General features: G+C 42.4%; 1 protein-coding gene across 1 annotated transcript; it reads right to left on the reverse strand.

The window, feature by feature from the left end:
- Positions 1–1,994: 1,994 nt before the first annotated feature.
- tfr1b (transferrin receptor 1b) lies at positions 1,995–18,081 on the reverse strand. Its single transcript, XM_036554963.1, has 18 exons — positions 17,997–18,081; positions 13,825–13,874; positions 13,417–13,651; positions 12,731–12,923; positions 12,109–12,331; positions 11,848–11,970; positions 11,436–11,531; positions 10,964–11,103; positions 9,992–10,158; positions 9,691–9,810; positions 8,792–8,877; positions 8,627–8,690; positions 8,127–8,194; positions 7,964–8,037; positions 6,913–6,997; positions 6,276–6,506; positions 5,697–5,849; positions 1,995–5,293 (listed from the first exon to the last, which is right to left on the reverse strand). Exons 2-18 carry the CDS (start codon positions 13,855–13,857, stop codon positions 5,051–5,053), a joined length of 2,334 nt encoding a protein of 777 aa, XP_036410856.1. The 5' UTR covers positions 13,858–13,874; positions 17,997–18,081; the 3' UTR covers positions 1,995–5,050.
- Positions 18,082–23,354: the final 5,273 nt, after the last annotated feature.

The following is a 23,354-nucleotide window of genomic DNA, read 5'->3' on the forward strand; positions in this document are numbered from 1 at the left end:
CTAAAACTTCAGCGTCATCTCTCAATTCCTCGCTCCCTTTGTACATTCTCGCATGCAGCCCACTCTTAAAGGCACAGGGCATTGTTTTTTTTTGGTCTTTAAATCTCCCGAGCCACAATCTCGCTAACAGTTGACATTAATGTCTGCGTATCATATATTGTGGTGTGTGTTTCCTGTGATATTAGCTATGCGCAATTATATAGTTTTGTTGTTTGCACTTAACTCAGAGTTTCGTGTCTTTGACAACACGTTTTTAACGTTCGTTAGGCTGGCTGGCGACAACCTGTTTTAAGTGATATTTGAAGATAGGGCCCTTTCTCGAACATTTCAAAGTTTCAGCTGTCGTTCTTTTTTAATTAAGAATAAATTTCGTGTGAGACTGGAATTGCATATTGTATGGACAACTGTTGCACTTTACTGCCACCCTGTGTCTCTTCTTTAGAATTGCAGCCAGGTTCTCATTGTGCATGGGAAAAATTGCCTGAAATGTCACACCAGGGCATTTTCAATGTATATTTCACCCCATGTCATTTAACAATGGGTGAAACAACTTTCTGTTCTTTATCATAATCCTTGCATGAGGGTCACGGAATGGTGACTAAAAAACAAGACTCCTGAATAACAGGTTCATTGTTCTGACTGGCATTTATTGGGCAAGACCTGGGACTTTAACAGAAGATGAGCCCTCATATACTGGATAGATTTTTAGAGCAGTATGTCCCAATCCTGATCCTTGGGCCCTGTGTGTGTGCTGGTTTTCTGTTCACTGGAGCCTTCAATTAATTAGGACTGATTGAGCTGTAAAAGAGTACCAGGACCAAGTTGGGAAACATGGTTTTAGATTATTAGTGTCCAATCTGATTAGCCTCTAATCTATATTTAGACCAAATACTGCACATATTCACAAATCATATTCTTTGCTTCTCCTGCTCAGTGAACCCACAATAGCAGCTGTTTCCTCATAATTTGACTAAAGAGATCAGCAAATGTGTGCAGAGCAGTGATTAAACAAAGGCCAAAATAAGTTTGGCCAAGTCCCTAGTTCATGTTGAATATAGCTCTTCAAACAGTGGATGCCAGCAAAGTATGAATAGCTGAGGCTGAGAATATATCTGAAAACCAATAATGGTCCTTAGCGCATCTCTGCTAAACAACAAGCTTGTAAACCTATGTGAGATCACCCATCAGCGGGCGATTCATTTTGACCTCAACCTGTCCAATTGGGTGGCATCTCATTTGGGCATACCACATTGTCATTTTTTAACATTGGTAGAAAAAATAACCAGGCTGTGTGAAATAATCAATTCTACCGATGGGATACGAAGAGCAATTAGGGCTTAGTATCTCTTAATTTAAAACCATTTTTTTTTGTTATGACAAAAAACATGTCATATGAAGTGCACAAATAGTTACCACACCGCATGCACACAAGATCAAAGGGGTCACATGCTAGTGGGCATGCCTTATTTAATCTGACAGGCTTGCTAATCGCACAAACAGTTGCCAGATGATTATCAAATAGAAGTTCCCCATCTACCCCCTCCCCCATTTGCCAGGATGCAGTCCAAGTCTGAAAGATACCTTTACCCATTTAGCTAAATATTTATAATCTGATTGCAGGCAATGTTGTCTTTTGTTAAGTGATGGAAAAGTTCAGTATTAGGTGATTTAATGTGTCACTATCCGATAAGAACAATTATACACTAAACAGCTATACCTGAAACTTTAAAATGAATGGGTTTTAAGTATCTATGCAGATCAGGTATGTCCAATATGTTAAAGCATCTGCATGTGTAGAGGTACCCAAACTAGGCACTACTAATTCAGTTGGAGTAAATGTCAGCTCATAAAGCTGTGAATTGACTGATTGTAAGAAAAACATGAAATCAATTTACGGTACTGTCCCAAACACCAACATCCAGAATGTCCACAAGTTCAGGCACTCTTTTCCTTTACCTCTTTATTCACACAAAATTGTAGTTTGAATGACAGCAAACTTTTAACATAAACAGCAGAGCTAAAATCTTTTTCATCATACTGTACCAGAAGTAATACTCAGAGAGCGAACCGTTGGACAATTTAAAAGAACACCGTTGCTGCAACATTGCCTTGACTGAAGTTCCCTTCACAAAACTGAAGGGGTTTTCAAAAAAAAGTGACTTCTTCCATTAGGCTTATGGCAATGAGTTTGCTCACTGCTTTAAAACCTATTTTGGTAAATGCTGTGCCAATCTCTCAGTATCTATACTATATGGCATTTGTATAATTGTTACATCATGCTAAAAGTGCATGCTGGTCAAAAACTGTGCCAGTGAATTTCAGTCTCCTTTAATGTTAATTATGAAGCAGTAAGAGATGGATGGGGGTCAGTGCTCATTTTAAAATGTCCAACGTATGCTTAACATGCCACAAGCACTACACAGATGGAAAAAAAAGGCTTTTATCGCATCAACGAGTGGAAGGGTGCCCAGGGGACAATCAGATCTCTCCCAATGGATATTTATTCCCCATCTCTGTTTTTGTGATAAGCACACAAGGTTAATGTCCAAAATCTCACAGGTAATGACCCGAGCTCTTCACAGGAAGGAATGACTTAACAATGAAAATGACTTCCTGTTTTTGACAATGAAAATCATTTCTCCAAACTCTCATTGGGGGAAAAAGACCTTAAACACCTTTCCCCAAATTTAACTTCCTGAGAGTCATCAGGCTTTTGTTTTTTTTTTCTCCCAGGACACCAATTTCCCCACCCTGTTGTGTATTTGCATTTTCCAACTTTTTTTGCACCACTCATATTCAAAGACAATTTTTTCATAGTACTTTGCAAAGAAAATCACGTTTCATATTCAGACTGTTACAAGCATTACCCACAGTCTCAATGAGTTTGTTTTCACAAGCAAAACATTTAAGTTTTACCAATTTGTAAAAAAAATATAAGAGCGTTCCTCCTATCATATTTCAATGACCCACTTATCAAAACAGCCTCAGAGTTTAAAACAACTGAAAGACAGAATTAGAATAACAGGACGCAGAAGGAGTTGGGAATGCAAAAGCAAGAGAAATTCTAGTGCGCAAGTTCTGCATTATTTACGGCATATACATAACGTTCTTAACGTTTGCAGCAGGCACAGGTAAGCCAAATACATGAAAAAGAAGTCAGGTAATGTCCTAAGAAGAACCACAGTAATGGAATCATACAAAGAAACAAAAACCAAAAAACAAAAAAAAAAAAGAAACCCCAAAAGCCACCCTAAGGTCTTACATAAGATGGTAATGGAAACATTAAGCCTCTTCTACCCTCTCACTTTTTCTTTTCTTTTCCAACCAGTAAAAGATGGATTCCTTGCTTATTTTTCAGCTGGGATCCCAGCCATTTTTCATTGACCAACCAGTGCTAGCCGGGACGGAGGTGACAGTGCCCGAGACTTCCGTCCCCTGGCCTTAACTAAGGTTATGATGACATGAACGACAGATGTGAAGCTTTGCAGTAGTTTGTAAGTGCAGACGATACTGTATATAAAAAATTATGGGAAACACTGTTCCCGATAATTATATCCACCCTACAGTGAAATATGAGAGACACTGCCCTCGATATATACACATGCTGGTAGGCAAAAACTACCTTCTTCTCCGCATTATGGGAAACACTGCCCCCGATAATGCTTTAGGATTAGAAATACAAATGTACCAAAATGCGTGTACCAGAAACGGCCAGTGATCTGTAGTGACGTGTGACACAAATATTTGCTGCTTGTCCTTTAGTGTCCCATTATTTATTAATTTTTTGGACAAAGAAGTAAAACATTTAAGGAAAAAAAAAAAAAAAAAAAACACATCTGTACGTGTTTGACTAATCGTCGAGTGCTGGACTACCCCGACCCCCGCCTTCCAATGTAGCGGTTTCCAGTAACAGCTGTTGGTAACAAGTTTATTTCTGAAGCAGATGCTGCTTTGTATATCCGACAGTATAACTGTCATAATTATGGAAGGCACTGCTTCCGATAATTATATATTAAAAAGGCGTTAAAAAACCCACTATTTATAGTGAACCCTGTCACTGATAAATAAATAACATAACAAATAAATATATATCTCAGTGCCAAATGGTGAAGACCCTTTTCTCTTCCCATCTTAAAAAATGAACAAACAACAACAAAAAAAATCTTTTACATCGAGGGAAATGAATACTGTCTTCTGGAGAAGGTAACGTACTTGAATCATTCAATTCTGGAAGGGATAACGGCACTTTTCTCAGACTGACTAATGAAATTAAGCTATATTGACACCTCAGTCACAGGAAAAAAGATAGGAAGTCAGCAATGGGAGGTGAGTTACTGACACATCGTACTATGGTCCTGTCCCTTTCCTAAAGAGTTTCATAGTGTGATTCAGTTTTACATCTGTGATTCCCTCAAATGTTGTCAGTGCCATTCAGGTTTCATGCCATCTCGAGATTTCAACAAATCAGAGCATAGTAACGGTTAGGAAGACCTACAGTCTCATATGGGTTGCAAAATAATTGTTCGTGAGGTACAATACTTAAGCACCATGTTACTGCCACACTGACCTGTATGTTCTATGTATTAACTTTGGTACTTTTGTGCCAAAACCACTAAGAGTATTGTTTAGCGGAGATAGCTTCTACAGGTCAAACACTGGATTATGTTGTAATTTGCTTGAAGAAGTTGTGAGCTATTGTCTGTTTGACTGCTATGATAGTTTACTGAAAGAACATGGCATTGACTCCTGATAGTTGGAGAAAGGAACCAACATATTTCTGATCAATTCAAAATTCAAATACTGGAACTTTTTTTTCCTTTAAATTACTTATTTTTCTCTGGTAATGTTTTTTCTTTAATTTAATCAATCAGTTTTGTGGTTTTGGACTGAAATTTGATGACCACACGTGGGATATGAATCGGTACAAGAGAGATTGCTCGGTATCCGAAGCACCTTGGTCATTTTCTAATCGGAGAACCTTGCCTATTTGGCTGAAGACAAATATTTTGTTTTCTGTCCCGCGGTGGTCGCTCTGCGCGCTGTTTGGGTTCTACATCTCGTTGTCCAGCTCCCAGATGTCCCCCTCCAGGGCGTTGGAACAGCCCTTGATGGTCCAGGTGGCCAGGGCGAACTGGTTGAGGAAAAGGTTGGTGTTGGCGCTGGGTGAGCCCTCCTTCAGGGCGTCGAGGTGCTCCACCAGCGCGGCCAGCGTGTGGGTGCCCGACCCCATGAAGATGTGGTGGAACGGGGTCTCTTTGGGCGACACGTACGGAGAGAGGAAGTTGTGCTCCACCTGTGAAGGGGAACGAGAAGACACAAACGGCACGGGTTAAAACGAATATCGCTGGCGCTCTGCGTCTGATCCGACCACACCAGGCCACAGCTACATTTTTTATCATTGAAACCGTGGTTATTTCTGTGTGGAATTAAGAGGCCAAGCTGCAGAGGTATAGACAATATCTTAAAATGGCTACGGAAAAACGGAAGCAACAATCACTGCTTTCATGCAAGTCTGCTGTCCCTGTGAAAATGCTGCTTATACAACTTTCAGAGAGCACCGCGACTGCAGTTTTGGATTAAAAGTGTGTTTCCAACAAGTGCATTCCCTGTATGGCGACCGATAGGGCCGAGTCCATTTTACGAAAGTGACACAGACTGGTCAGACAAGGTGAAGGACCGGGTCGCGGTGCGGTTACCCTCATGAGGCGGTCGTTGATGATGCGGCACATCTCAACGTCGGTGAGGTCGCTGTTCTCGATGCGGGTCAGCAGGTTGCTGGTGGCGCGGCTGTAGGAGCCAGACGCCATGATCAGCCACTGCGCGGTCAGGTTCTCGGGAAGGGTGCCGGACTGGAAGGGAAGCACACGCAGTCTGAGAGGTCGCCCGAAAGCATGGGGCCGGTGAGCGTACGCAGTCAGACCAAAGCGCTGACCTTCCCAACGCTCCCAGTCGAGACAGTTACGCTTTAGCTCTATATACAGGAATAATGCTACTCTAATGTACCAATGGCAGGTAAATCACAGCTGTAGCTCACCTACGGCATGTACCTAACCTGGGGCTCTTTCTGACCTGCGACAATTACACCCCAGATCTTCCATACCTTGTGCGGGTAATCATCCAGTCTCCCATCTGAAACTATTATCTGGCCCAGATAACCTCCAGCTCTCTATCATCTGGCCCAGATAACCTCCAGCTCTCTGTATCACCTGGGCCAGGTGAAGTGCAGCTCTACCTCCCCTGTTTCAAATGCTGGGAAAGTGGTGGATTTCACTCACTTGTTTCAGCTGGTAGACCTGACGGTTAATCTTGGACACGTAGGAGCGGATCTTGGTCTTGTACCTCTGGATGTCTAGCTTCAGCAGGTGGTCATGAACCAGCCTCACAGCCATTTGCCCAGCCACCTGTGCGGCTGCCACGGCAACCTGAGGCAGGCGGTAATCTGTGGCAGCGTTCAAATTGTCCTTGTTGTCCAACAATGTCCCAAAGAACTTGTAATCTCGAAATTTCTGAAAGTCAAGAAATATTGAACATTGAAATGTAGAATGCTGCAGGCAAGAGGACTGTGAATTAAAACACTACAATTTTTCATTTTTGGAATGAAGAATAAATTATTTATGCTTTTTCTGAAAATGCTTGAGTAAAACCATTACTAGGTCAACTTTAAGCATCACTTGTAAAAAAGTATAAATGACCAATTACTGTGTTTTAGAAACAAACCTTTCTTTTGTGAACAAAACTGTGTGATCTGGTGCTTAAACTTGATTTTGTTTTGTTCAATTCAAGTTTTTATACAGCACACTTCACACCAAGATGTCCCACCGCACTGTGCACAGGCACAGTATGACCTAATCAGATACATACAGAAACATAGCTTCAAAACGAATGTTTCTGGTTGTCACGGCGATGCTGCACCTTGGCGAAACTGAAGGAGACCGACGGGATACCGGTGAAGGCCACGAAGGGGTAGGCGGAGTCATCCATTTTCATGGGGACCATCCTGCAAAAGCAACACCCGGGGTGAGCGTGTCGCCAGAGCGGGATGTCCTCGTGCCATCGCTCACGGTCACCATTTAGTACAGGAGTCCAGCACGGCTTTGCCGCCCCTCACTCGCCCCCAGCCCAAAATGAGCTGCTGTTTCAAGAGTGGCGTGGACAACGGCAAAGGCAAACCAACTGGATATTCAGTAGCTTTCTTGCAACAATGAGCAGAAAGAATGGGAGCTGACCAACCACACTGCACGTTCCAACCACTTTCACAAAAGCCGACTGATATTTCAAAAAAGGAACCCAGACGAAATTTGTTGTTAGATTTTACAAGCACACACCATGTCAACAACCTCATGAGGATGACTAGTGCAGGACTGGGGTGAGCAAGATATTTATCACAGGGCTGACCCAGAAACGTGCCCTTCAGATGTGACCTGTGGCTATACACTTTCACAGCTTCCACAGAGGAGATGGCCTTTCATTTAAATTCAGAATTAAACTGATATGTGGAGGTGATCAGCGTGGTTAAAGGGCAGTATGGTCTGTCACTGAAGCATCACTGTTTTGCAGATACAGTAGCCCTGGTCAGGTTGCATAATTCATACTCTTTATTCATGTCTTTTATTGTCCTTTATATGTACCTTTTTATATTATATGTACCTTTATTGTCACAACACCATGTTTGCTGTGGATCTATAGTGATACTATGGCCATTACTTTACTATAAAAAAATAAAATGGTATTTATTTTTTTGCTGTAATGATTTTTCTATATTTTTGACATTATGATCATGTGTGCAGGGCTTCATGCATGTGTTCTTCGTCATATGTTTTTGATGACTGCTGTATGTATACCAAATTGCCCCTTAGAGACAATAAAGATTTACTACTACTATAACTGCTAAATGATGTACATCTGAGATCCCTATGAGTTGTTAATCCTGGACAAACTCTGGGCTCTTTCATGGGCTACTCACACCTCAGCCTCCCAGTTCGCCTTGGCCACTTGCGCGTAGATCGTTCTTCCGCTGGGCCCAGTTGGGAAGTCCACCTGTTAAGTGTGACACAACATCCTTTTAACCTCCCCCCATCTCCAGCTACAGAAACTCCAGAGGGCCGTTATCAGCGCTGGCAGCTTACCTCCTTCAGCGTTCCCTCGATAAGGCCATACAGCAGCGGGCTAGCAGAGGCCTGAAACGTTTCAACCCCTGAAAACGAAGCAAATTAAAAATGCATCACATCTGCAGTGTTTTACAAATGCCTTTCCAAGATGAACAAAACAGTGCACAAGCAGCTTTCAACGTACTGTAACGACACAGAGATGGTGCATTAGGGCTGCTCCGATTCAGAGAGTGCTGCAGAAACGCCAGCTGGATTGGAGAGCAAGCATGTGCTGCATACTATATAAAGAGCATCTATCCTGATGCAGTGACTCAATTCACAGAAGCTCCTTCAAAGAAAATATGAGAAGGTGTCCACTGATGCTGAACTGGAGGCTGTCTACATGGAGGGCCTACAGTTAGCTGGCTAGCTTTTTTTTGCTTTAAATTTTCAAAATGTTAAAATTTAAAAGTATTTTCATTTTAATGAGTAGAATATTTAAAGACAAAAATGTTCAATAGTCTGGCGGTTTAAATCACCTGAGACAGCACCATCCAGATTTATGTAGGTAAAAGCCTTCAGATTCAGAGAAGACAAATAGCCCTGAAAGAAATAAACAGGAAAAAAGCAAGCTTTTATTTGGAATTCTCACAGTTCACCATGAATGAATACTGCCTCAGTTGCAGTGTCCATGCAGTGCTTACCTCCAGCCACTCGGTGGCGCCCACGCTCCCAAATTCACCAGCACTCCAGCTCGCAAAGACAATACTCCTCCGGGGCTTGAATCCATCTGCAGAGAGTGAGAGGGCTTTCATGAATACAGACACAACTGCTATAAGCCTTGTCCCTAAACATCCGCCAGCCCTGCCTATCACGCACAGAGGCAAACAGGAAGACTGGACTACTCTGCCATACATCTGCTATAAATAGGACATCCATACAGATTTCCATACACATTCATACCCATTTTAAAAGTAGGACATCATCCACAGTTCTGCCATAGCACTTGTCAATACCACGCAGCTCACCAAGTGATTTACAGAGCAAAGAAATACAATGCAGAGAAATAAATGTTGTGTTCCCACGAACAGTGGACTAAAAATATCCACCCTGGCAAAATATCAAATAAGCTCCAGTTATGACCCAGTTGTATTCTACAATGTGATGCCATATTAAGAAAAAAAAATATGCATCTGTGAGGGTCAAATGTGAAAAAAGTTAACAATGCAGGTCAGACATCCAGAAAATGCTGGAAAACAAGACCGATCAATTCTAGAATGACACTCTTTGTCACATTATGCAAAGTCTTGATGATACATATTTTTTTGACACCTGTCTCTCTCTCACTTCCTATTTTGTGAGATTCAAGAACCACATACACATACTGTGTGTGTGTGTGTGTGTGTGTGTGTGTGTGTGTGTGTGAGGGAAACCTGAACTATTGGTGCAAAAGATTCTCAAAAGACCACTTTTTCTCCAATATGTTTTTTTTTTTGAAAGCATGGCAGTGTATCAGACACTGCACTCTTAGTAGGAAGCGTTCTCCCTCTCTCGCCCTCCCCATTGGTTAAAGCCAGTCACGTGATGCCCGGCCCAATCTCACCTTTCCTCACCATGTCCGAGATGACACGCGCCAGCTCCACCAGGAGGCTGGTGCCCACTGTTGACTTTGCGAATCCAGTACCCCAAGAGTCCCTCTGAGCACCTAACACAACGTACCGATCTAACGAAAAGAAACAAGGGTGCATAAGTTAACACCAAGGAGAAACTACAAACATTGCCAGTGAAAAAAGCCTAAATTGTCGTGTGCACGATTACGTCAGTACACAGAGCTGGCAAAAAAAAAAAAAAAGAAAAAAAAAAGAGTGTCTGCATAATCTTAAATCTAAAAAATTCTGCAGTACCTGGGTCCACGAATCCCTTAATGACACCAAACACGTTGTGGATCTTCTTCTCTGTGAGGACGTTGTTGACCTCCACCGTCACATTGTCATTGTCCCCGCCCATCTTGTATGACACGCCGCCTAGCAGTCCTACCCATTGGCTTGGAGCGTTATTCCCACTCATTTTTCTGTGTGGAGGAAGGCAAAAAGAAAGCTGCTCTGGTGAACACCATTTAAAGGCTTTGAAATGGCTTTGGTTAGACTGGACTAAGACAAAACAGCACACTGCATGTGTGCCTTGTCTGGGACTGCTAATAGCAATTAATAGAATACAAATAAATAAAACAATCTATAAACTTTCCATAAAGTAAGAAAATAACACCAATATAATGATTGGAACTGGCCATTTAAACCACTCTGTGTATCTACAACAGTAATAAATGTTTACAGGCAATCCTTGTTTAACACCTGCTACATCAAAGTTGTGGCAGTTTACTACAGAGGTGTTTGTGCTTAATACAATTTACAGGTTATATGAATATTGATACACTGACCTTTCAGCCCTAAGCATAACCCTAACCGATGTCAGCCTCCAACCATCCTGGACAAATTAAGTTTAGTGATCATTTTCATAGCAGTCACCCAGGACTTGATTCAGCTACAGTGGCCTTGCGTAGGTTAATTCCCTATACACAGAAACATGCAGTAATTCTCCATTTTAAGTGTGACTCATTCAAGTGACCGTGACTGTACATCTGAGAGAATGGATCACACAGTATCTGAGTGTGGAATAAATGAATGTTAACCCCTCCCTATCCAACTGTAAAAAAAAAAAAAACAAGGGAGAGGACACCATACTAAAATACTGCTGTTACTGTTATGGAGAACTATGCAGCCACACCATGACCAGCTGATGAAAACACGGCATTAAGTAGTGTGCTGTAGGTGCACTGCAGGTTCAGACAGAGAAGAACAGAGTAGGTGCGGATGTACTTGAAGAGTTTGGTGGCCATATCGGCGGTGATGGTCTGGGCCAGGATTCCTGGCAGGCCCGAGGACATTGCCGGGGGGAACTGGGTGTGGTTAAAGGAGGGGAACCCAGGGGTGTAGGGATCACCAGAGCCCAGATGGACCTGAAAGTTCAAAAAAATATATACATCAAAAGAGAACATGACATGATCAACCCATTCATCATCTCTAAGGAGGGATACGCCTGGGTACCTGCCACTGACAGGGAATCAGTAAGTTATGGATAATATTCTGGGTATTACTGCTTGAAAGCACCTCTTTGAAAGGAGGTATGTACACTGTTGCAGAATCATATGCACTGCTGAAAAGGGTAACAGCTGGTATATGATGTGGGGGGGCGAGACACACCACCTGACTGTTCTTAATTTAGTGGACGCAATGCCATACTTCCTTTCGTGCTATGGTTACAAAACCGACGTTAGCAGTCAACACTCACATGCCCGAAGAGCTCTTCGTTCACGCCGATGGAGTACTCGAAAGGGTCCGGGTAGATCAGCACGGCAACCGCGTTCTGCCTCTCAGCGTTGGCCACCTGCAATAAACACGGGGGGAGAGAGAGCACACCTTCACCGCAGCTGCTCCAGAACAATGGAAATTGGGCTACACAAAATGACAGACTATGTCTATAACAAGAAGTTATAGGACCATCTGCAGGACTGATGAATGACCTGCCGTCTCTAAGATGGGACTCTGCCCACAAATTACATCACTCCCCTCCCTCCCCATCGGCAGAACTACCCAGCTATCAATTAAAAAAAAAAAATACCCTCAGCTCCCTCTTCCCTGCTGATGAGAATCTGAGAGTCAGCATGCATAGTGTGGGCAGGTCTGTCTTGATCTCCACTCACTTTTTCTGCGAAGCTTATGCGGCCAGCTCTGACGAGGATCACGGTCCCATTCAGCTCCATTCTCTCTCTCTGCAGGTGTGCAAAATCCTCCTGGGTGCCGTAGTTGGCATAAACCACTTTACCCTGCAAATGAGTTCAGAGGTCTATGCTAAGAAGCTGCACAGGGAAAAAGCTGGGAATTTTTTTTTTTTTTGTAAAAGCAGGAAAAGTGTAATCCTCCCTGCCCGACGAGCCCTATTCTTCTGCAGTTCTGATTCTCACCTGTTTTTTCCCAACAGCGCTGTAGGCCAGGTATCCACGGGGACTTCCGATCTCGTTGCCGTTAAACAGGACTCTGTTGGCGCCTGTTGGAGGGCCCTGCAATCTGACGAAGTGCTCGTCGGTCCAGGGGTTCATGTTGTAGCTGTTGAACCTTTTGTAAACCAGAGTCCCGAGAACCTCATCTCCATTGGAGCCTGCCTCGTGGTCATTGCGAGAAAAGTCACTATGTGACAGAAAGAGAGAAAAAGGGGGGAGGGAGAAAAACGTACAAATTATTCATTTTGATGAAACAGAAAGCGCGGCTAGAATGGCAATGAAAACATTTTTTAGACCTGATATAGTAGTTTGGGCTCCGCCAGCACATGCTTGGGCCACGTGTTGTGACAGTGTAGCATAGTGTTAAGGAGCGGGGCTCGAAACCAAAAGGTTGCTGGTTCAATTCCCCACTGGGGCACTGCTGCTGTACCCTTGGGCAAGGTACTTAACCCACACTTTCCTCAGTAAATATCCAACTGTGTAAATGGAAAGCATGTAAAGACTAACCTATGTAAAAGAGTACCTGCTATATAGCAATAATGTAATGTAATGTGTCTAGAGGTTGGGGGAAGAAGAGTGCAGTTACCTGAATGTCCTCTGGAGGCTGTCCGTGCTGAGCTTGTCTCTCAGCAGCTTCTTAATGTCGTCCCAGTTCAGGGTGGGCTCCACCTCCATCAGCGACGACCCCTGGGCCTCCGTCTCGCTGTCTGAGGCAGAGGACGCGGCACAGACCGGCTCCTCGCCCTGTCTGCGGTGAGCCAGGTAGCCAATCAGATATCCTTGAAGAGAGGAAAGGGGAGGAGGAAAATATGTCACAAATGGCGTGCAATTGGTAGCATTGTTGCAGCATCCTGTTTGCAAATATTTAAGCATCAAAACTCAAAACTAACAGCCCATAACCCCAATCGATGTCTGGTAACCCTAAAATAAGTGGAAGCTTCTAGAATAACATTCAAAACCCCAATCGATGTCTGGTAACCCTAAAATTAGTGGAAGCTTCTAGAATAACATTCAACCTGTTCAACAAATCTGACACAGCTTCAATGATGGACATCCCCTTCAAAAAGATCACAGAATATTGTGTCTCAAAAGGACATACTGGCCTGCATACTGGATTGGTCACTCCTCCACAATGAATTATAAAGGGCTGAGTAAGAATCAGACCCAGGTCACAGGAAAACCGCATTTCTAGTCAAATGTTTGTATTACACACATATGCTGTTTATACTTGAGTGATATGCTTTTTTTTTTTTTTTTTGGACTGCCCCTCACCGATGACGAAGATTAGGAGAGTGGCGATGACCATGAAGCAGACGTTTTTCGGGGTGCGCTGCGGCTTCCTTGTGTAGGTGGAGTTGCGGCTGTGGGTGTAGCCGTTGGGCTCTCCCACGGGGTTGCCCGTCTCCTCGTCCATGTCGGAGGACAGCTTCATCTCCACCTGGCTGTTCTCCCCCTCCATGTTCTGCGTCAGGTTGAAGCGTGTGTAGGAGCGTGGCTCCCCGTTGAACTGCGGAAACAACATTTGAGATCTACTTTCCCACACAACATCTGGGTGACAACTTCACTATTTCAACAGCCAGCACTTCGGAACTTTCATTCTTACGGTCGTATCTGAAACTTCTGTAGTGTTTCCCCGCTGCTGGTGCTAACTTAAAGAGGAGAGCTTTAAAATGCGCTTACTATTTTGGATATCGTGGACCTGGCTTCCTCCATTGTGGCTTCACAGCAGTCTGAAAGACACAACAACATCCACTCACTTGATCATGCCAGGAAGCAACCTATGAAAGTTTTAACAGAATCACTTTTTTACCCAAGGTTTTGAGGAATTTGGTGTGGGCTACTGATAACACACAGCAGCCTAGTTACCAGGAGCCTTGTTACTATTCACATTTGTGCGTTAAGCATTTAAAAACATGAACAATAAGGAAGTTGAAATATCTGCTGGAAGTACATAGAAGCTGGACTGCTTCTATGGCAAATGATAGATTTTTTGTTAAACATTTAAATGGAATTGCTTTCAATCATCTTCCAAATCCCTTGATTTTAGCAGAATGCTAATCAAAGCTAGGTGGCTTTTGAAATCCAAGTGTTAGTGCCGGAGGCAGCAGCTGAACCTTCAGGTTTAACCGGCAGAAGGAAGTAGTAGAAGACGACAGCAGGGTTCAGGGAAGGTAGCCTTATCAGGGCAGCTTCCTTTCGCTAGTCATTCAGAAATATCTGTCCTGCTGAAGTATGCCACATCTGATGACGCACACGCTTCTCAGCAGACGAGATCGCTTTTCTCAGAAGGAACAAAGACAGAACGCGCCATGAAAGACGTGCAGAGAGGGAGCCTTGCTGTAAAACAGGATCTCAAATGACACTAAGTGGCCTTAATACTTGCGTATTTACATCGTACACACTGCATAGGTGCTACAGTGTACCCTACACAGTGTATTTCACAAGTGTAACTACACAAGACACATGTTTAACAGGTAGCAGATGTTCTTGTCCAGGGCAACTCACATAGTTTATATATATATTTTTTACATGATATACATTTACATAGCTGGCTCAGTTTACTGAGGCAATGCTGGTTAAGTTCCATGTCCAAGGATACAGTGGTGGTATCCTGCCGGGGAACTGAAAAAGCAACCTTTGGGTTACAAGCCCTGATTGTTCCCACAATGCCCAGCGGGTACAATGTAAATAAACAGGTATTACTACAGGGTCATAAAAATGCAAATGCCTATTAGCCTTCACCTTGGATCAAGTTCAAGCCCCAGCTATGTTAATGGCTTTCCAAGATACATGTGTGCAAGAGATAGGGAAACGTGCTCAGTGGGTCACGCCCTACCAGGAAGTGTTGCGTGCACTCTAACACACGCGAGCGCACACACACACACACACACACACACACACACACACACAATCACAATCAGATCAAACCAAGACTCCCCCCCCACCCCCGCTCCTCCTCCTTGTCCTCCTGCTCCTCCTCCCCTCCCCAACTTCAAACATAATTCTGCTCCTTTGAAAAAAGAAATGACTTTCTAACAACAAAATACTAAGTAACCAACTAAAAACAATGAACTTCTGTGATTACTGTGCCAAGCACAAATGATGAAGGTTTCTACACACGTGGGTGCGCTCTAAGATCCTTTGCTTTATAACTGAAGGACAATGCATTTGAACACTGTCTTATGGTATATTGGTTATATTCAGAACGGGGGCACAGAATGGGTTGCGGGGTTTAAGACGACAAGTAAATTCTTTTCAATCCAACACTTGCGGTCATCTAGTCTACCACAAGCCGAAACTTTTGAAGCTGCGGTAACCCCGGCTGCCAGTAGGGTGCCGCAAGCCTGCAGTACATCAAACAATGTGAACAATACAATCGCTGTTGGAGACAAACGGGAACAGCCCTTACAATACAACAGCAGAGAAGAGGAAAAAAAATCTCCAAAAACAAACAGCCCTGCTTCCTAAGAAACGCAAGACAAGACGAGCTCACTCTCTTTGGCAGGCTGTGGGTAGCACTTCCCTAATGTTCATGCTCTGAGTCAACCGTCGATTTGAATAGAAAGAGTCGTGCAAAACGCACCTGTGAGGGCTTCCCATTGAGCAGAGCTGTTGCACCTGACACAGGGAGAGAACCTCAACAGGACGCGCTCACAGCAGTGACAGGGGGACCCGTACAGTGATAATACGATAAAGTAACGAGGCACTCCACAATGCCTGATTCTCTGGATAAATACAGTACCCAGCTGCACGGGCCATCAAACGCCCTCAATGGCTTATTAGTGATTCATTTCTCATTTTCCATCATGTGAGCAGCTAACTGAAACCTTTAACAATATGGAGCATCATGAGACTGTAACTCAGCACTCAGCCCCCGTGTGATCCGATATCACTGCGGCAGGCGGCAGAAAAAGCATTTCAGTACAGCTTTACAAATGCAGACTGGCTATATTGTTCTCAGAGGAGCAGATTTCACACCGGATGCACGCATTATATTTTTATAACTAATAATATCAGTGACTGATATCAGACACAAAGTGCTTTTCTCACACCGCGCGGTTCTCACATGGTGGCAAAGTGAACAAGGAAAGCGTTAAATGTCTAATAAGTGGGAGAGAAAGATTCAAAAGGCCACCATGCTCTGTTCCATGGTAAGGAATCATGTGAGAGTCACACTGGAATGTTCCAGAACTAATACGGACTTCCCAAGGTATTCATGGGAGAGGGAATTAGAGCACAGTGGCGGAGCCGCTGACCAGGGAGCACAACGCAGAACACACAGCACATTTGCGCCTTTTTGAACGTGCTGAATTTCCAGCTACTGTGTGTAAGTTTCAACCTGTTCTCTGAACTCATGTACAACAGCTCTGTTACACTGTGCTGTTGGGCACTTTGGTAATGTCCATTAAGCGTACGGCAAAAGTGTCCTGTGACCCAAAACAAAACGAAAACAACATACTGATTTTGACCTAGATCCTGGAACTTACAGTTAACGTGTTAGTTATCAGAATATCACCATTCATTTTGGATTTAGAAGTGTGAAAACATAAACCACACCAATCCAAAACGTCAAGCCAGCAAGTTTACTGTGTGTGTGTTTATGAGTGCGGAGGAGTCCTTCAGCAGAAATACCAGTGGCAAGGTTGTGAAATCCATAATCAGATTGTTTAGACTACATGAGATTTTAAAGGTTTTAGTGCAAAGCACAACCGAAGAGGAAACAGGGGATTTTCCAAGGACGGAGGATAGGGCAGACATACCACCTGCCAGGCGGAAATGTCAAGATCACCTGCTGCAAACTGCAGAGCTATTTAAGGCGCCCGTTGCATATAAAAATCAATATGAATCTGCTAAATTTACAGGCCAATAGCGTGGAAGCATATGTTGGCATGTCACAGCAAAATAAGTTGCTAGAACCCTGAATCAGCTAGGGTAGGGCAAAATATCGTCCATTGTAAAATATATATCTGTGTATTTCTGATTACAAGACATTATAAACTCGTATATTTATATCGTCCGAAATATTACTGTCATTTGGCTACCTAGTTTGCTGTCGACTGAGAGATTCCTACTGCACAAAAGAAAACACTGCCAGCTAACTAGTTGTCTCTAGGCAATTGTAGATATTTTAAAAAAATCTAACATCGTCGTGAGGGACAAGTTAAGACATAAACTTATTATGCTATGTATTGCTCCTTTTTCTCCTTGACCGGATAACCTAAATAGTTAATAACTACCCTAGTTACCTTGAGTGTCAAGGTCAATAGTTGTGCTTGACTCTCAACTCCTTCCATGCGCCGAAAAGGGAGCTATGCGCATGCTACAGTGTTGGCAATCATTACATAGCGAGCAGACCAGCGACATAGCTAGCTAGCTACTATATACCACCTAAACAGTCAGCCAGCCAATAGCTAATTGTACTAAAGCTTTAGGTTTCTCACTAAATGCATCTAGCTAGCTAGCTAAAACGATCCTTCTGCAGAGTGTCAACTGATGACCACGAAATAGTGGCTGTCTGGACCAGCCACCCATCATAACCTTAGCCTCCTAGCTAGAGTAGCAGGTTGGGTGGTCGGCAAACCAGCGACCTAAATCAGATGTCATATGCGAATGTCCAGTGTCAGTAACCGATTTCGTGGCTTTCCGCAGCCTAAATGCACAACCCTGCTCGCTACATAACAATATGCCTAACTGCTGCCATGCACATGGTAGCACATGGATTTATTTCTAGACAGTCATACACACACATAGATTGCCGGATATATATCCAATGACAAAGTTTGGTTATTTTACTAGTCAATACCTAAGGTGGTTAGCTATGTTGTGCTAAGTAAAAAAAGACGATTTCTTACCAAGTGTTTGGAAGTGCCTGGCTTTGTCTCCCTATGTCACCCTCAACACGAGGTCTACCACTCTGACTTCTCTCGCTTTGCCGGCTCACGCAACCTTCAGCATGAATCTTTATTGGAAGAAGGTGAAAAAAGTGGTCTTACGACGTCACTTCCTGGCGCACGTACCCTCTTCGGCTTCACTGTACTATACAGTATGTAGCCAGCAGTAACACACTGCACAAAACGGGAGATTATAAGTATTAGAAATATGGTGTGTGTGTGTGTGTGTGTGTGTGTGTGAGAGAGAGAGAGAGAGAGAGAGGGAGGAAAAAAGAGTGTGTCCAAGAGAGAAAATACATACTTGTAGGATCTGGGAGCTCCAGGAGTAGATTGTAATAGCAACTAATAGCAAATTTGTCCATTTCTAATGCAGTCTGTCTTCACATGTGTACTGAATTCCAAAACATACTGTAACTGGGACAAAGAACTGCACTGCTACCCCAACTCTGATTATGACAGAGTCCATCAATAATAATAATAATAATAATAATAATAATAATAACCTGATATATTTCTGTGTCTTGAGTGTTAAATGTGTAGCCTGCTTGGTCTTGGTAAATGTAGGAAGATTTTTATTTTCGGAAAATGGCAGAGAAAAAAGAATCACTGTATTTTTGTCAAATTAATCATAGGGTGATGAATGCCTCAGAATAGCAATGTTTCATATCCTCCTTTACAGACTCATCTCTTTTGACTGTACTTGGCGGACACTGCATTTGGAGTGAGACTTAAGATAGTACTGAATCATAACGTTTTGCTCACACATATCAGTGATTGGTTTAGCTGTAACGTTTAGCCTGATGACACTTTATTTAGCCATCAGCTTTCTTGTTGCAGTGCTGGTTACAATGCCTCTTACATTGTAATGTTTAGTTGCTCCTTATTTTGCTGTGAATTTCCTTTGTGTTTATTTACACTGTCCTTAATCCTTGATAAAGTGATGTACCATTATTATTATAATTATAGTAATAACTATTATTGCAGCACAGGCAAAACAGTACTTTGTGGGTTGACCTGTTCTTTACTGTATGGAGTTGCCTGTGTAAATGTTTCCAGGTGATGTTTCCACAGGTTCACAGAAAAATCTGTATCATTCAGCAAGAAGGAGATGAGAGTGAAATCACCTGGAAAAGTTCTTGAAAATGTTTCTTTGGTGTTTGAGCTGGCATAATGTTGTGTTTGGTCAGAGAATGTCTCCCTTGCCATTTTCCGTTCTCGGTCAAGCAATGTGTTTTAAGTTGAACCAGACGACCAAACCAGCCAATCCGGTGTTTGACCATGTGTTGATGTTGGGTTTCAGGAGAAAAAAAGGAAGCTTTTCCTTGGCTCGTTGAAGAATAAGTTTCTTTGTTTATACTGTTTTCAGACTGCATACTCAGTCATTTCAGCAAAATCTGTGCCACCACCTAAAGAAAAAGTAATGTTTAAACATATGGGCTATTGAATAAAGGCTCCTGGAAAATCTTCAGGAAGGAAAATTGGTGCTTTATAATGTATCTCTACAGCTGTGAAAATAAGACCTCGGCAGTGGTTTTAGTTTATTCAAGAGACTAGTGTGGGTTTAGTCTCAATCATCCATGTCTCGTGTACAAGGGAGAGTAGTGTAAGGAATTGGATAGGGCATTTGGCTTGTAACCCTAAGGGTGGAGTTCCAAATCCACAATGAGAACCCCTCACCCACATCACCTCAGTAAAATTATCCAGCTGTTTAAATAGATACTATTTAAAAATGTACCTGTTTAAGCTGTCATGGATAAGTGTGCCTGTCTACTGAAGAAATTCCTAAAATCAGAGAATCAGAATTACTCAGATCTGAAGAAAAATATAATGTGGTTACATTAAATGGGTGGCAATGGAATACACTAGACACAATGGATAGACAAATGTACAAAAATAAGATGCTGTTATAATATGAATAATAAGATACTACACTGGGCTATGCAATGATCCACTCCCCTAATCTTGCGTATGAGTGAGTATGTGTCATTTTTAATGGGCATGACAATAACATCTCCACAGCTTAACACTCTTGGACCAATCCACCTTCAATCTGTTAGTTTGAAACAGGTCATATATGAGCTCTAAAGAAAGAGTATTCTGAGCTCCTGTATCAACCCATGTTGGTCATTATGAATGTTTGTGTCTGATATAACTGAGGAGCTTTATTATGTGTGGACAGTAGATGCCAACCTAAGTAAGACAGCAGTAGTAAAGTGATACGATTTATAGGTCCAGCACTAGGGTCCGTCCTTGAATCTAATGTTGGGCGTTTCTGGAGCAGTGTAGGGTTACTGAATAGGCACAGTTCTGTTGGGCTTTCCCATGGCCCAGCGCAGGGAGGTTGTCAGAAAATAAATAAATGCTATTTGCCAAGAAAAAGACCTGACGGAGGATATCACATTCACAAGAACATGAAATTTGTTTTTTTTTTCTTCCTTTTTATTTTTGTTGTGCAAAGCAGTATTATCCTAGCAGGACCTTTTTCATCACTGAATGTAAGCGTAAGATGTAATGGAGCTTTTGCTACATTCAGCAGCTTCTGGAGCATCAGAGCAAGAATATGTTTCATACTTATTGTACACATAATCTGTGCACATTTGTCAATAATCTAATTTCATCAAAGTGGGTCTGTACTTAATTTAACTGCATATTACAACCTGCAGCGTATAACTACATTTCTACAAAACCTAACGCTTTCACAGCGGTTTTCTAACATTACAGCAATATTACCAGGTTAGTAGAACGCTATGTGTGAGTTTGGGATTGAACACTGTCTCAGGTTACTACAACACTCTATCTTATGACAGATAGGACTCAGGACTGTTATTTTTTATGTCAGGGGAACGCTTTTTTATGGGAAAATGAATCCATACACATGCACTTTCTGAATAAGAACCATTATTGCCACGGTAACAAAGGCACACACAATGGCACTCTTATTTATGTCTCTACTCCGGCCTCATAAACACGGATTTAGAGTTTTTCCTCGGTCATGGAAATGCGATTGAATTAGTTTCAATAAATCCTTGTTCTAGTTGCTGGCATTTGGGTACAGGAATGTGAACCCCCTGTCGTGACTGCTGGCAAGCGGGGCAGATCATTTATTATTTTTAATCAGGCCTTTCTGTTCTCGGGCCTCTCAGTGTAGCAATATCAGCTCAGCCCAACGATACAGTATCTCATGGACACCTCTGAAAAAGGTGGCCTATTCCCTCTTGAGATGCATCCACATGGCAGCACACACACACACACACGCTCAACCACTGGAAACACACAAGATAAGGGGAATAAAAGGAACACCAGCGTAGCATCATTCCCCTGTTTTCTCACGGGACTGTGCATTGGGGCATAGCGTAAGACAAGAGCTTATGGAACATGCTTTTACCTGCAGCCCACCTATACTGCACATGGGAAGTAAACAGTACTTGTAGTTCTCAGAGGTCCTCTTTTATCTGCAGGGATGGGTTTAAATTCAGCCTGCCTGTTCGCATTACCATAGTGTGAGGATGATCTTGAAGTGACAGGTTCTATGACATCCTGATGAACTGTAAATATTAATTACTGCTCAGTGTGTGCACAGAAGAAAAGGATTCCAGTTGCCCTGCTGACAAACACCTACTGAAAGGTTTTCCCATGTCATTAAGAAGGGCTAACTGTTTACAGCACAAACCTCACTTCAGTGTTCTTGCTTGTGTTTGTATCCATACTCCATAAACATCCATATTACACATTGTGCACTATGTACTTTACATTCATTTTCATTATGGAGTTGGGGGGGGGGTGTAAGTGTGGGGTACCCAACATGCATGCTATTTTTCACTCCAGCTGAGCTGACAGTCATTAAGATGTTAATTGAATGCTAATCTGGATTTCTCACTTAATGAGTAACTTCTGTTACAGAAAGTGCAGGCAGTAGTTACAGATATAGATTGTTGGAAGCATGTTTGTTCCAACCTGAGGATACAAGCAGAGGGGATTGCATTGCAGGGGATTTTCATTTGGGCCCCTCCTTCTTATTAAACTAATTAATAATACAGACAGGCATTCAGGTTTACTGAGTAAGGACAATTAGTTGCTCAATTGAGCCTAGAGCAATTAATAGAGTAACTAATTAGGCTTAATTGAGACAGCTGCCCCAAATTTGTTACAGGGCTCGCTATTAACAGACATGCTAACTCAGCACTTGTATAAAAAGAGACCAACATGAAAGGTAGAAGGCACCCTAGTGTGATTTGTCAGAGTTTTATTGACAATATTCTTTACTCTGCCACTTTTAAAGCCAGAAAACTGAGACAAGCCATCAGAAGCTCGGCAGATAACCTCCAGTAAGGCCCAACGTATATATCCATAGGTCACATGACTCGTCAAATATGGCAGCAAAATTTTTGTCATTACAAAAAGAAAAATTAAACTAATTAATTAACTCTAAGGCATATAGCCCTGAAAGTGTCCGCGCATGGACCCTGTTTCCATAATGCACATTCTTTTCATTTACGTTTGCCGTTTAGGTGGTTTGAGGGTTGAAAAATGAGTCTATTAAACAAAAACAACTTGTTCACGCTTATAAACCCTGTCATGGCTGGAGGGGGAAATTTGTTGTGTTCGGCCGCAGTCACTTTTATCTTGGTACAAACACACCTTCCCTGGGACAATTATATCAGATTAAATATACGGGTGTCAGTATTCAGCTAACAGCTCAGTCACATTTGATTAATTGAGCTCTGTTAGAATGAAATCCACCTTGCAGGTGCCTCCCCATCCCAGCCAGAGAAACATTAATGTCATGCAAGTTAACAGCTCAGTTCTAGAAAAGAGACCGTCCTCTAAAAGTGAGCTGCATAGTTTAATGTAAAGTAAATGACTGATTTTCATTAATTTGATTAAACTTATTGTAGAAATTCCAATTCCTTTTTTAAAAGTCACAGAAGCTAATTTGTGAAACATTCAGACCTGGACCACCTTAATTGGGCATAAAGAATCCCATTTGTATTTTCTGCTTGTATAGAACATGATTGTGTAGCATTTCATGTCTTCACCGCAAATTTACTTTTACATTCATTCATTTATTCAAAGCGAGTGAGGCAAAGTACAACACAAACAAAAAACATATAAAGAGTCAACAATATTAGAAACGCTGCATGACCAAGTTTTAATAGTTGGCCAGAAAAGGTACAAGCTAAGGTACAAGGTAAAAGCTGGTAGAGATGTGATCGCATGAATCCATAGATCTGAATTTTTTCTAAAGGAAAAACAAAGTTTAAGACATAAGAAATTTGCTTTAGGTGGTAGTGTTTCAGGTGTTCAGGTGAGAGCAGAAGA

This window comes from Megalops cyprinoides, chromosome 20 (genome assembly GCF_013368585.1).
Source record: "Megalops cyprinoides isolate fMegCyp1 chromosome 20, fMegCyp1.pri, whole genome shotgun sequence".
Lineage (NCBI taxonomy): Eukaryota > Metazoa > Chordata > Actinopteri > Elopiformes > Megalopidae > Megalops > Megalops cyprinoides.